Source organism: Paroedura picta, chromosome 1 (assembly GCF_049243985.1).
Source record: "Paroedura picta isolate Pp20150507F chromosome 1, Ppicta_v3.0, whole genome shotgun sequence".
NCBI lineage: Eukaryota > Metazoa > Chordata > Lepidosauria > Squamata > Gekkonidae > Paroedura > Paroedura picta.
Window position 1 is genome coordinate 122,465,357 of NC_135369.1, and position 15,606 is coordinate 122,480,962.

The 15,606-nt window shown below is 46.4% G+C and overlaps 1 protein-coding gene across 1 annotated transcript in view; it reads right to left on the bottom strand.

Moving 5' to 3' along the window:
* SLC16A10 (solute carrier family 16 member 10) overlaps window positions 1-1,835 on the bottom strand; it is a 48,547-nt gene extending 46,712 nt beyond the window's left edge. Inside the window, exon 1 of the mRNA XM_077301934.1 lies at window positions 1,086-1,835. Coding sequence (XP_077158049.1) covers window positions 1,086-1,509 — 424 coding nt within the window. The 5' untranslated portion in view covers window positions 1,510-1,835. The remainder of the gene's footprint in view (window positions 1-1,085) is intronic.
* Between the last annotated feature and the right edge of the window lie 13,771 nt (window positions 1,836-15,606).

Below are 15,606 nucleotides of genomic sequence, written 5' to 3' on the forward strand. Positions count from 1 at the left end.
CACTTGAGTAAATGCAATACTTTCTGTAAGATGGATATTATGTTGCATCAACAAAAAAGGGGGAAAATGGGTAGCGGAATACTTGAAGCTCAGATCCCACTTCTACAATGCTGTGCTTCTTGCCATGGGAACTGCTCTACAGGACCATTCTATCTTCACACAGGGGCTACAATTGCCCTGGAGGACCAGCAAGTTATAGGCCAAACAAGCGACTTACTTCCTCCTAGTGTAGCATTCTGTAGCCAGCTGACTGACAAAAGAAACCACTGACTTCAATAGCACATACTCAGAGGTATACTGACCCTGACTAGAAAAGCTTTATCATGACAGGTAAAAAGGAGGCTCCATGATGAAGACGAGAAATAGGCTGAGAGTTGAAAGGAAAACAAAGTGCAAGTTGATTGACAGGGTGAGTGGTCTCAAAGCACACTCACATTGGAGAGTACCAGCTGACACTACCTTCTCTTATTCCATCGTGCATAACTGAGTCATTTTGCCTATCTTTTTCTGTACAAGGAAGAGGAGCACCCTTCACCATTCTTTCATTCAGACAATGGGATATAAAATATTAAATTATAGATATCTATTAAGCCACTCATAATAAAATCGAAACCCCAGTAATATAACGTCTCAAGATAAAAACATTGGTACCAAAACAATAAAAACCTACAGCAACTACAAGATTTCCCTTCTTCATATTTCCATATTCAACCCCCAAAGCCTTCTGAAAGAACTCGGGCTCCTGGAGATCATCAGAGACGAAGCAAGACCGGACGTCCTAAGAAAGCTATGCCACGATTTCACCGCCCGCTTTTGCTTAGAATGGGAAGGGCCTCAAGGCCTGGGGAAATGTATAGCCAGGAAACATCCGGAACCCAGACTGTCTTAGAAGCAGCACTCCGAATGGGTCTACGCATCTTAACTGGACGGAGCAACCGCTTAATAAAACGCAAAAAGCCAGCCACCCCACCCCGCGAAGCGCCTCGGGAGGACAAGCGCCCAGGAGCCAGCTGCACTGCCCCCCGCCCCGCACCCCCGAGCCGCTTCCCGGGCTGCTGCACAGGGACCCGCCGCCCACTCCTCACCTGTCCTGAAGATCAGCTGCTTGTCGTCGGGGTCTCCGAACTCGACCAGCATGGACTTGAAGAGGACCCCGCACGAGTTCTGGATGCCAAAGACGGCCCCGTTACACCACATGGACGCCAGCATGACCAGCCAGCCCCAGCCGCCCTCGGGAGGCGTCAGCTCCGCCGCCGCCGCGCTCTGCAGAGGCTCCTTCTTCTCCCCTTCCTCCTGCTCCTCCTGCTCCTCCTCCTCCCGGCCGCCGCCCGCAGGGGGCTTCACCGTGGCCTCCCCCGCCGCCCGCAGGGTCTCCCCGGCTCCCGCCTGCGAAGCGGCAGACGCCCCCGGCGGGCGGTAGTCCCCGTTCTCCATGCCGCCCACCACCTCCTCGTAGGTGGGAAGGGCAGAGTCGCCCCCGGGCCCCAGCTCCTCGCTGACAGGCGACATGATCGGCGGCGGAGCCCACGCCCGAGAGACGCCGCTCGCTTCCCCTTCGCCCTGGCTTCTCCCCTCCCTAGCGCCGCCGAAGCCGAGCGACCATTTCCCGCGAAAACACACGCGAGGGAGGGAAGGAGGGAAGAAAGAAAGGGGCTTCGCGCCCACGCGAGTGTTCCCTCGCTGCTACTACTACGCTGCCGCTGCCTCCCTGGCAAGGCGACCCCCAGGCTGGGAAATGCTCTCCGACTCCGCCAGGTTATTTTAAAAGGACAGCCGCTCAGAGGTGTGGCCGGCGGAGAGACGCCCTCTCTGCCCCGCCTCCTGCGCTCCCCCCTCACGGAGGCTCCTCACTGGCCGGGCGGCGGCGGCGGCGGCGGCGGAGGAAGCGAAGCGCCGCCCTCTGGCTCCTGAGCCCTCCTGGCAGGAGATGGGGGGGGGGGGGGGAGGCTCTGCGAGAAGCAGAAGCGCCGCGTAGCAGCGCAAGAGAGGGAAGGCAATGTCGTGGTGCGGCCGGGAGCCGAGGCGCGTGGGTGGGGGGCGCGCGCGCGTTCCTAACAAGGCACCCGTTAACTGCTTTCCCTCGAGGGCGGTTGGCTGTGGCGGTTGAGCGGCTTCTTCACTTGTACGGATCCCCCCCCCCCCCCGCGCGCTCTGCGATTGACAGGGCGGTCGCAAGAAAGTTCCCTCGCGTCCCGTGGGCATAAGTATGGGCTGCAGGCGTCCTACTGCGGCGCTTCGCGCAAACGACCCGAGAGGTGGCTGAACCCGGGGACCCATCGCCGCTACAAACAGTCAGAGCGGGCGGGACAGGGGCGTGTGGGTCTTGTCCGTGATGTCAGGGACCTCCTAAATTTGCTAAAAATGCAGCCAAAAGGACAAGCCGTCCTCCAGAGCGGGTTGGTTATGTTAGGAGCAGGTGCATCTCTAGGGGTGAGCCGTGTAGTGGCCACGTTTGCAGTTGACACAGAATTATTCCGGATGATGAAAACCGAGGCTGACTGAAGAGCTCCAAGAGGAGCTTCACAGACTGGGTGAGTGGGTGTACATGTGGCAAATTAAATTCAATGGTAAGTGTAAGATGATGTACATTGGGACAAAAATGCCCCCAAATGCCCATAGTTCCCTATGGCGTACCAAGAGGTGGCCTGTTACTGCTGTGAGGGTGGGAGGTTTTGCTGCCGGAGTACTTAATTTTAATTGAGATATTATAGCTGTGTTTTTATGTGGAATTTTTTGCTGTGTAACCCACCACAGCACATCTTGCTGAGAGCTGCGGGAAATAAATATAATTGTTGTTGTTGTTAGGTGCGAAGTCGTGTCCGACCCATTGCGACCCCATGGACAATGATCCTCCAGGCCTTCCTGTCCTCTACTATTCCCCAGAGTCCATTTAAGTTTGCACCTACTGTTTCAGTGACTCCATCCAGCCACCTCATTCTCTGTCGTCCCCTTCTTCTTTTGCCCTCAATCGCTCCCAGCATTAGGCTCTTCTCCAGGGAGTCCTTCCTTCTCATGAGGTGGCCAAAGTATTTGAGTTTCATCTCCAGGATCTGGCCTTCTAAGGAGCAGTCAGGGCTGATCTCCTCTAGGACTGACCGGTTTGTTCGCCTTGCAGTCCAAGGGACTCGCAAGAGTCTTCTCCAGCACCAGAGTTCAAAAGCCTCAATTCTTTGACGCTCGGCCTTCCTTATAAATATACTAATAATAGCCTAATACTGTCTGAACTTGCTGAGAGGAAAGAGATCTTGGGATCCTCGATGAAAGAGTCAGTCCAGTGTGCTGCAGCAACGAAAAAGGCAATCTCTGTATTAGGGATCATTAGGAAATGGATTAAAAATAAAATGGCCAATATTATTTTTTTTAAACCATAGGTCTGGGGTGCAGCCTCATTTGGAATACTGTGTATAGTTCTGGTCATGCTAGCTCACAAAAGACATTGCAGAGCTGGAAAAGGTAGTGTGGCTTGTAGCTCAGATCTCCATCATGATTCAAAACATCTTTTATCAGTTCCAGCTGACATTGCAACAGTAGCTATTCCTTTAAAACTGTGGTGTGATAGTCGTGATCCTTCTTCTGATGATCTCATCCAGGTCAGATGACAGTGATTTTTTATGCTCCTTTGAAGATTGTCTCATTTCATTCAAGTGGCAACCTAATTTTTGTCAGAAATGTTTACAAAGGCTGCTTATCAGGCACAATTCAAAGTGCTTCTTTGTAGACAACTTTTAGGCTGTTAAATGGATTAGAAGAATGACTGTTTCATCTTATACTATTTGGCTTGCCAGTTATTTGGCTTGCCTGAAGAATTAGTCCTGGTGATTTTTTTCTCCTTTCCCATCCTTGTTAATCAAAACATTTTTGTTCTCATAATTTTTTTAGACACCAGGAAATGAGTCCTCCAAAACCCCAGGCATCTTTGGGAGCTCCCAGAAATATTGAGAGCCAACATTTTAAAGATCCCAGAACTGTTTTTATCTACATTTTTGCTAATGCTCTTTGAAGGAATCTATCATTTAATCTCTTCTATATATCCCTTCAGTGTAATGTCCCATCTTTACTTTGTCCTTTTCCATAAATGTATTTCCATATTTACCTTTTAGCATGCGTACTATGCTTTAAATTCCTCTTTGATTTCTTGAATCTTGTGGGACAAGTTAATTTTTTTTTACAGACTTCACTGCTGTCTCTGAGGAGGTGTGTTTCGATTCCTAAATCAGTTTGAACTCTGAGCATCTTTTTAAACACTGTGGTGCAACACATACTACTCGCTTTAAAGACACTAGCATCAAAGCCCATGGGTGGGAAGCAGGAGGGCGTGAGAGGGTGCCTGGGGCTCCTTTTGGGCCACAAAGTGGGCTAAAGAGAATGGGAAGCCCCCCCCCCCACTAGCAGCACTGCCGCAGGAGGCTCCCTTTGGCCTGGGAAGCACTCTTGCAGGAGGCTCCCTTTGGGCCAGGAAGGGTGTAGTGGTTTGGTGTAGTTGTTAGGAATGGGGACTTCTAATCTGGCATGCTGGGTTCGATTCTGCACTCCCCCACAAGCTGTTCTGACCGAGCAGTAATATCAGGGCTCTCTCAGCCTCACCCACCTCACAGGGTGTCTGTTGTGGGGAGAGGAAAGGGAAGGTGACTGTAAGCTGCTTTGAGCCACCTTCGGGTAGAGAAAAGTGGTACATAAGAACCAACTCTTCTTCTGCTTCTGCTTCTTCTTCTTGCAGCGGTGAGAATGCTTTGAGGGCTAAAGGGAGTGGCAGTGCTACCGTGGGAGGCTCCCTTTGGGTCGGGAAGGACTCTTGCAGTGGCAAGAGCGTTTTGCGGGCTAAGGGGAGTGGGAAGCCCCCGCCTGCTGGAGGCTCCCTTTGGCCCAGGGAGTGCTCTCGCAGTGGCGAGAGTGCTTCACAGGCAAAAGGGAGTGGAAAGGCCCCCCCCAATTCTGTGGGCCAAGGGGCCGCAATGCTCCCTCCCCCTGCAACCACAGCACCAGAGGAGCTGCCCCTTTGCCCCTGGAGGTCTCTCGCTGCATCTGTGATGTGGTGAGAGGCCTCCGTGGGCCAAGGGGCGACGGGAAGCCCTGTCCTTCGATGCCAGCGGCCACGAAAGTCCCTCGGCGCGTCAGCAATGCGGCGAGAGGCCTTCGTGGCCCCACAGGGAAGGGAAACTCCCTCTTCCCCCCACCCTAGGTCACTTACATGTGTCTTGGGGAGTCTCTGGGCAAACTGTCGACAATGGGGGCTGAGAGCCCCTGGCCAGCTGGGTGGGCGGGAGTGGGCTAATTCAAATACATGGAAAGAAGGATAAATTTTAAGGCACAAGAATCATATGGTAGGTCAAGTACTTGTAAGATCAAAAATGGATTTTTGTCTTTTCTTAGAATAGTATTCAATTTATGTTTCTCAGTAGGAGTAAACATTTTGCTGCTAGTTAATGAGTGACCTCCTGCTGTTGAGTAGTTTGAGGGAAAGGAAATATATTTGGCTCAAAGTAATTAAGGTTTTTGATTTTTTTAAAAAACAAAAATGGCATTTAATGATGAAGAGCTTACCTTGGAGGCTTGCAATGTGATCCTAACATAGTTACACTGCCTTAAGCCCACTGACCATAATGGACTTAAAATAGTACAGCTGTTAAGGATTACACTATAAATTTCTGTTTAGAACCTAGAGTAAGCACAAAAACATGTTCTAAATCTTGGGAATTACAGATACTTTTGTATATCCCACATTTAATTAGTTTTCCTGTCAAAAGTGAAGCCAAAATATACTAATACTAAACATATTTCAGAACTATACCCTGGTTTTTGACATTTTTAGCTACTAATGTTCAATTATTGCTATAGCCAAAGTTCCTAATTATAAAAGAAAGCCAAGCTAATTGCCTTGAAAATCTCTGACTTCCCTCCAAAAGAAGCTGGTTTATATAACTGTTCTCAGTTTGTACTTTTAATTTTTTTACTAGAGCCAACTTGGTGTAGTGGTTAAAAGCAGCAGCTTGTAATCTGGAGAGTTGAGGTTGATTCCCTGCTCCTCCACACGCAACCATCTGGGTGACCTCAGCTAGTCAGAGTCCTGAGAGCTATTCTCACAGAGGAGTCCTGCCAGAACTCTCTAAGCCTCACCTATCTTACAGGGTGTCTTTTGTGCAGAGAGGAAGGGAAAGTGATTGTAAACCACTTTGAGATTCCTTTGGGCAGTGAAAAGAGGGGTATAAAAACCAACTCTACTTCAGAGGCTCAATTTGGCTCAGAACTATCAGTCAAAAAGACCCTAATATTTGCCTCATTGGGGGCTGCATGTGGAAACATTCATGATAGAAATTGAATCTCTATTGTTATAGTTATAAACCAACTGTATAAAACATACCATAGATTGGTTTCTCTGAATTCCCAGCTTGCTTGCTTTCAGAATATGGCTTGTTGAAATGAATAGCAATGGGCAAAGATAATGAATTTCCTGAGTACAGCAGAAGGAAATTGTACATTGTGCAAGGTAGATTGCTAATCAAAATGACTTTAGCATTTGAGTCAGCCAATTTCCATGAGCAGCCTTTCACAGGAGACTGTTTGATGGTTCAAAACCTCAGCTTTGCCTAGGTTTGCCAGGCAATGACAAATACCATAGAGTTTTGCCAAAATCCTGGAGAATCACATGGATGGCATGTTAGCAACATTTTGCTTTTGGTTATTAACTCGAACTAATGTACTGTTGGCTTGGTACCATTTCTAGCAAAAGTGTCAGGAAACAAGGAGACCTGCTTTTCCTAATTGTGCCTAGGGCTTTTTCCAGAGTTGTCTTATAGTTAGTAGCCTCTTGGCTTGAACTGACACCTGAGTATATTATGCTATTTCTATTGTGCTATGCTTCTCTTCATTCTTGCCTGCCCTAGTCTATATTGCTGGTGTCAGTGCCATATCTGCTGGGGAATTCTTAATGCACTTGCTGTTGGGGCTGTGGTCAGAATGTGTGGTTTCTGCAGTTCATTGGTTCTAGAAATTGCAAGTGCATGGCATAATCCCACTGGGTTACATTAAAAAGGTAAAGGTAAAGGTATCCCCTGTGCAAGCACCGAGTCATGTCTGACCCTTGGGGTGACGCCCTCCAGCGTTTTCATGGCAGACTCAATACGGGGTGGTTTGCCAGTGCCTTAACCAGTCATTACCATTTACCCCCCAGAAAGCTGGGTACTCATTTTACCGACCTCGGAAGGATGGAAGGCTGAGTCAACCTTGAGCCGGCTGCTGGGATCGAACTCCCAGCCTTATGGGCAAAGCTTTCAGACGGCTGCCTTACCACTCTGCGCCACAAGAGGCTCTGGGTTACATTAGCAATGCATATTGTACTGATAATAATACCTCTAAGGGAACACTGTGAATAAATACAGTCAAACATCTCTAATGGAGAATCAACTAACTATCCAACTGTATTTGGAATTATTGGATGGGTTACTAATCTGACTAAGATTATTATACCACATATTTTGGGGTGAATTGAAGTCTTCTAATATGATTGCTTTCTAATGCTTTGCTATCTAGTTTTGATTCCCTGGGGGTTGGAGAAGCTAAGGAGAAAGCATCCGTTCCTCTTAAATAAAACAGTAAGGCCACTGTAGGCTGCACCTGTCTGGGATGGGGGCCACCGGCAATTGGCCCCTCACCCAGACTGACAGTCATTCCAGCCAGTCATGCGAGGGGCCAATCGGCAGGCGCGAAGCAGCTGCTGATTGGCCCCTTGCCTGACTGGCTGGAGCTCCAGCCTGTCAAAGGCGCACAGCACCTCATGACCCCCCCCCCCACTCACCAGCCCTGTGGTGTCTGCGCCCGGCCTCCAATAGCACGCTGCCCGATGAGCCATGCTGGCCAGGCCTCCGTGAGCCCGCTGCTGACCCCCAGGATGGACCTGCCACCAGGGCTCCCTGCCTCCACACCACCACCCCCAGCCCCGACGTCCCACTCCACGTGGACCTCGCCGACCGAGGATGAGCCCGCGCCGACAACCAGCAGCGGCCACACAATTGGAGCACGCACCCCTCACTCCCACCCCGACCCATGGACCTCCTCCATGGCCTCCAGTCACCACCACTGCACAGGAGCGCCCAGCCAATTTCGCCCTTAACGCCAGCCCCACGCCGAGCCCTGCCTGCATGGCCCCTAAGAACGACATGGTAGGATGCTAACTCCCTGCCAAAATGCCAACAGCAAGAGACAGAGGGATGGGGACCGTGGGGGGTCCTCTCCCCCAGCCCGCGGCCTGCAGACAACACCTCTGCGGCCCACCTAACAGCGGCCGGCACCTGAGCCTTTCTTGCGCTAAACGCCTCCTTTCCCCCACCGCGAACACAGCCCATGGGCCGCCAGGAGGGGGAAGGAGGCTTCCTGCCATTGGGAGGGCCAAGGACCCTGCTCCTTTCCCTGTGGGGCCTGTCGCGCTGGGGGGGGGGATTTGCCGTGCACCCTGCTAACACCCACTGTATTTTCACTACTGCGAACTAAATTTCTAAAAGTACAATATAAGGAGGGAAAGCGCAAAAGGATCCACTGCTAGAGAAAACAAAGGCAAATATGCTTTAGAGTAAGACATAATACATTCACGATTACTCATGGCTAGATATAAATACTTTGCAAAGGTCAGATATTTGAGTGATGAGTTGACTGATTTAGGATCCAAAATCTACAATTTAATTTAAAATTCTAAAGTAGTTCTATCCTTCATTTGCTACAGATTTCCAAACTAACCACAATGAGTACAAGTTGAGGAAAAATATAGCCAATCTACTCCATTCATGTCTAGAAGTTCAGTGTGTGTGTGAGAGAGAAAGAGAGAGAACTCAGCATATGCATTTATCCAGATCACAATACTAGATTGTACTTCAAAGTGAGCTTCTTTAGTATTGAAAATAGTCTTCTCATAATAATTTAAACTGAAAACATTGCAAGCTTATGCTCTCATTTTAGAACAAAGTTGGAGTCCAGTGGTACCTTTAAGACCAACAAAGTTTCATTTAAGGTATAAGCTTTCTTGTGCAAGCACACTTCTTCAGATTCTTTAAACAAAACCATGGGAGCTAATTTCTATATTTTACTATGGTTCTTGAAGAAGTGTATGCAGGCTCTAATATATGCAGTCAGCTGGGCTGGTAGAAAAATGCTGAAAGAACTGAAGGATGTCACATAAGCGAGGACGATTGATTTATTATTATTATTGTTATTGTTATTATTATATTTATTTCCTGCCTCTCCCTATAGGCTCAAGGCGGGTAACAATAATCTCAACCCCGTTAAAACCCATTAAAACTATAAGATACTAACATGACAGCAGAAAATCCTCATCCCTCTCCATACTAATATCGGAGATAATGGAAAAGTGCGATGTACACTTCCTAACTCCTGTGGGGGGGATGTCCCTAGTTCGCAGGCCCCAGCCTCAACCATAAACCTGGTGGAAGAGCTCCATTTTGCAGGCCCTGCGGAAAGCTGACAAATCCCGCAGGGCCCGCAGCTCACCCGGGAGTTCCACCAGGTGGGAGCCAGGACTGAGAAGGCCCTGGCTCTGGTCGAGGCTAGGCGCGCTTCCTTAGGGCCGGGAATGATCAATAGGTTCTCACCCGCAGAGCTTAAAGCCCTGCGGGGAGCATAGGGCGGCAGGTGGTCCCTCAGGTATGTGGGTCCCAACTCGCGTATGGCCTTGAAGGTTAGAACCAAAACATTGAACCGGATCTGGTCCCCTTAACCAGATAAGGTCCCCTTATCTGCATTCTTCACCTTTTGGGGGGGGGATCATACCTCTTAACTGCTTCTCAGGGCAGCTGAGAAAGAAGAGAAATGTTCATTTCCACACCAAGGCACACTTCCCTGTGATTACTCTGCAAGTGGGAATTTTAATAGCTTACAAAATAGGAATGGACAATTTGCCTTGACAGCCAGAAAAATATGGGTAAAAACTCTGCCTAAAGGCTGAACTATTTTAATTGTGTATAGGGAAGGTGTTTGTGTTTTAAAGCATTTTAACACAATGTTCTTGCTTTTACCATATCCCTTTATGTAGTCCAATTGTAAAGGACTTTGGCCTTACACAGTATAAGTTATGTTATGCAAACAGGGATACTTTCTACTATCTGTCTGAAATTTTGGAAAGTAAAATACAATCCCTGAGAATTTCATCCCAATACATTATGTAGGTGAACTTATATCTGGAGATCTGATTCCAGTTAAAGTAACTACTTGGACTGATTTCCTAATAAGAGTAGCTTTACTTCCAATATCAAAAATTGGACTCAAGTTTTTCAAACACTTGATCCCATTCCAAATCTTGTTTTAATTGTCACATGCTGTCTGCTGTTTGCTTATTGGGCAGTTATACTCAAATCCCCTTTTTGATCATGTCAGTATTTCACCCAGATTGGTGTATGATTAACAGAGCTGTTAGCTGACCAGCTATTGCAAAATCTTTATTGATGCATGAGCGAGAAATCCATTTTAGCTTTCAGTTTCCAAGCTGAGTCCACAAAACTGACTTGTGCAAAGCATTTCCACCCCAGCATTTTCTAGAGTTGCTATGGGGTTATGAAGAGATAAAGACACAACTTAATTACTATAGTTCCTTTTCAAAGGTAACTAAACCACAGAACTAATCAAACTGAGGGCTGTCTAACAACACGGTCTCTTATTTTTATGATATATTAGTTTTTGTACTAAAAAACAGAAATTTAATACTGCTATCACTCAAGCATCATAAAAGTTGTAAGTAGGCTTTAGAATTCTTTAGTTCTCTTAATCATGCTGAACAAGCAACAAAAAAGGTAAAGATGGGAAAGAGAGAAAAGTTGTTCAGAGAATGGTGAAAAAGGGCCCAGATTTGAACCTTGAATAGCTTTTTTCTCCCTTCCCATCATTTTTTACAATCAATCATCCACTCTAACAGACATTTTGTGCTATTTGGGTTGTTTCAGAAAGGATATATTACTACTAATCCCAAGATTGTTGAATGTGGACTAGCAAAGCCATATGCAATATTTATTAATTATATATGTTTTACAGTTTAAAATAGTCTCTAAACGTGTTTTGTTGCTTTCTCTTTAGTTGCATTTACTTGGGAATGATGCTATACAATGATTTTTACTAATAATTACAACAGGGTCTCAAATATTTTTGTTATCTCTTACTCATAGGGTTGTCAAAACTGTCTGGGGAAACTAAAGATTTAGGTGTGGAACCTGGGAGAGACAGGGTTGAGGAGGAAAGGAGCCTCAGCAGAATGTAATACCAACAAGTTCACCCTCCAAAGGAACCATTTTCTCCAGGGAGACTGATCTCTCTTGTCTGGAAATCAGATTGAACTCCAAGAGATCTCCAAGCCTCACTTGAAGGCTGGCAACCCATTCTCACTATTTCATAACCATATCCCATGAGCTGCCATACAGGTGAGATTAGGATATTTCACTATGATGGTTATGTCAAGTGAGCATCACAAGTTGGGACAATGAGAACCAACCAATTCCATAAATTGTCTATCAACAAAGCCATTGTTATCCAAGGTCACAAAATTATGGCAGGATCAGTTTCAGCATAGTAATGAGAGAGAATCTTGGGGTGGGTCTAAGGATGACTCACTTTCCTGTGATTATTTTGGCCAGTTATGTCACCTAAGACTCTCATAGCTGACATGTGATGGTAACCTTTCATACATTTCATCTAAGCAGCAGCACAATAAAATGGGTTTGTCCCTCTTGTTATCAGTGAGGGACCACAACTGCCTGCCTGTGGTAGGTAACAACTGATTCCTGCCACCAAAACTGGCAAGTATTACAAAAACTTGCTGATTTTATACAATAAATCACTGACATCATTGAGATGGGAGCAGGTGGGCTAGAAAATATATTTGTAGGCTTAATTTCAATGCCATATATTCAAAATAGTTTTGCTTTACTCAAAATTATGATATTTTCAAGTTTGATTCAAAAGTAACACGTGTAAAAATATAGTAGATACCGTATATAAACCCAGAAAGTAAAATTTCAGATTTGTGCAGCTAACCATAGATAGGATTTTGATGACAAGAGTACATGGACTAATCTGCCCATGCACACTTATGCAACATGAGAAATCCTTACAAGTACACTCATGTTTTAAAAACTAGATAAAGAAGTGGCTGTGAAGAAGTGAATCTATCGTCTACTAAAGCTATGAAAGTATCAGTTAATTTCTACTAGTATAGTTCAAACTCCTTGTCACCGTTATATATTAGCAAGAAATCTGAGAAAGTGGGAGAAGGGAGGAGAGGATAGGCTCTTCTTTAAAAAAAAATATTTACAGAATGTTGGACTACTCATCTGAAGCTACAAATGAAAAATGTTTTTAAAAGAGCAATAAATCCTAACATTAAATATACTATCTCAAACAAATATGGGATGGTCATGGAGGTGCTTAGAATTCCTTCTATCAAGTGTTCTTTTGCCAACCCCACCCCTAAGTTTCATGTCAGAGTCAGATAGTTTTTATTCCAAGAAAAATGACATTTTCTTCATTAGTTGTACCTTAATATGAATAGCAAAAGAGAACAAAGCAATGATGGTCTTTGACTGCTAAAAGATAAACTATTTTCTGCACTAAGGTCCAGACAACTGGAGGACCCAAAAGCAAACTACAGTCTTAGACAAAATTATGATCTGTAGCTATGTGTGGAGAAGAAGAGGAGGAAGAAGAGTTGCTTCTTATATGCTGCTTGTCTCTACCTGAAGGAGTCTCAAAGCGGCTTACAGTCACCTTCCCTTTCCTCTCCCCACAACAGACACCCTGTGAGGTGGGTAAGGCTGAGAGAGCCCTGATATTACTGCTCGGTCAGAACAGCTTTATCAGTGCCGTGGGGAGCCCAAGGTCACCCAGCTGGTTGCATATGGGGGACTGCAGAATCGAAACCAGCTCACCAGATTAGAAGTTTGCATTCCACTATATAAAACTGGCTCTCACTATATTATAGAATACAATTTATTCAGAAATTGTAGCTTAGTTCACTCTCTAATGCAGGAATCATTTTATTCTGAAGTGTATTATTATTGTTGTTGTTGTTGCTGTTGTTATTATATTTAGATTTCTAGCCTGCCACTCCCAATGGCTTGTGGCAGGTTACAACATGTATAAAAACCCCAATAAAATTCCACTAAAACAATCCCAAAATGTCCCAAAGCAGCGGACTAAATCAACTCACCTACTATCCACCAAGAGGGGCGTGGGGACAATGACCATAAACCCGCCTAAGAGTAACCCGGGGGGGGGGTGTCCAGATCTTCCTTAGCACATCAGCCTCAACCATAGACCTGGTAGAAGAGCTTCGTCTTACAGGCCCTGCGAAACGCCAAAAGCTCCCACAGGGCCTGTGGCTCATCCAGGAGCTCATTCCACCAGATAGGGGCCAGGACCAAAAAGACCCTGGCCCTGGTTGAGGCCAGACACACTCCTCGGGGGCTGGGTATGACCAACAAATTTGAACCTGCAGAGCGTAAAACACTGCGGAGGGCATAGGGCGAGAGGCAGTCCCTCAAGTATGTGGGTTCCAGACTGTGCAGGGCATTAAAGGTTAATATCAGAACCTTGAACTGGATCCGGGCAGCAACCGGTAGCCAATGCAGCTGCCTCAGCACAGGCTGGATGCGGACCCTCTAAGATGTCCCTGTGAGGACCATAGCAGCCTCATTCTACACCAGCTGTAACTTCCGAACCAAGCCCAAGGGCATGCCCGCATAGAGCGAGTTACAGAAATTAATTCTGGAGGTGACCGTTGCATGAATCACTGTGACCAGATGTTCAGGGGACAGGTGGGGTACTAGTAGACGAGCCTGGCAATGATGGAAAAATGCCTTCTTGACCTGAGCCTCCAAAGTTAATGAAGCATCAAAGGTTACTTCCAAATTCCTGGCCTGGGACGCAATGAGCAGTTGTGTAAATGTGATTCCTGAGCCACTCCCCTACCATCCAGCCATAGGACCTCCGTCTTGGAGGGATTGAGATTCAGATGACTCTGCTCAAGTCACCCAGCCACGGCTTCCAAACATCTGGCAAATGGTTCCGGGGGGGGGGGGGTCTGCATACTGATGACAACCCAAGCCGTAACTCCATACCAGCTGGGCCAGAGGGTGCATGAAGATGTTAAATAATGTGGGGGATAGAACTGAGCCCTGAGGGACTCCACACGGGAGCCGAAACAGACTCGAAAGTTCTTCCCCCACCGCCACCCTCCCAGTTTAGGAGAAAGGAGCGTATCCAGCTCAAGGCTGTGCCCTGTATCCCCGTCCCAGCAAGGTGGCAAGCCAGCTGTTCGTATCTTAATGAAATGAAATAAATATTTTATATAGTGTGCACATATGTAAAATTAAAAACATCAAGTGCTTGAATATCAGACAATACAATTTACAAGGATTCCTAATAGATGAGTAGGTCCTGTGAATCACATGAAACCAGACACATTTCATCCTCTGCAGCCTTCCTCAGTGGTTAAAAATATATTAAACATACAGATGAGATACTCCTAGACCAGATTACAAAATTCTCAAAGACAAGGGACAGTGGTTATGGGTGACTTCAATTACCCGGATATCTGTTGGAAGACCAACTTTGCTAAAAATGCAGACTCCAATAAATTCTTGATTTGTCTTGCCAACAACTTAATTTCCCAGAAAGTAGAGAGGGCAACCAGAGGGTCGCTATTTTAGACTTTATTCTCATCAATACGGAAGAACTGGTAGATGAGGTGGAAGTAGTGCGCACACTTGGTAGCAGTGATTTTGGAATTTACATTTGTGAGAAAGAGAAAACGTTTATGTAGTCGGATGTATAGACCGGACTTCAGGAATTCAAGAGGTCTGGGAGCTTCTTAAAAGTGAAATACTGACGGCTCAGTCACAAACAATTCCCTTAAGAAGAAAAGATGGAAGGAGCCTAAGGAAGCCAAGGTGGCCCCATAAACAGCTGTCAAATGATTTGAGGAATAAAAAAGATTCTTTTAGGAAATGGAAGGAATGCCTTATTACCAAGCGTGAGTATAAACAAATAACCAGTGATTGAAGGGATAGTGTTAGAAAAGCTAAAGCTCAATAATGAGCTTAGGCTAGCAAGAAGTGCTAAACATAGTAAACAAGGGTTCTTTAGTTATACTTCCAGTAAGAAAAAGAGTAGGGACACTGTAGGACCACTGCAAGGACAAGAAAGTGAAATTATAACAGATGATGAGAGGGCTGAACTGTTCTACTCCTGTTTCTCCTCAGTCTTCTCTTGTGAAGGAAATGGTACTCGGTGTGGCAAAAACATATCACAACAGGGGGAATGGGAATGGTGGCTTAGGATCACTGTGGGGGCAGCTCTAAACACCTAGTTTCTTTAAGACCCATTATGCACGGGGGGGAATAACGCACACTCGGGGTGGAATGGTGGCGACTAAAATCACCGATAATGCACAGTGCCGGCTGCAACCGGCCGCAGTTTTGGTGCATGCCGCCGAAAAAGCCGCATTATCGAAACGCGGAAGAAAGCGCAGCTTCCGGGTGACCGGGGCGCAACCAGAAGTCCTGGAGAAGCTGGAACAGAGAGCTGTGACTGAGCACAGGTTTCTCAAGAACAGGTAAT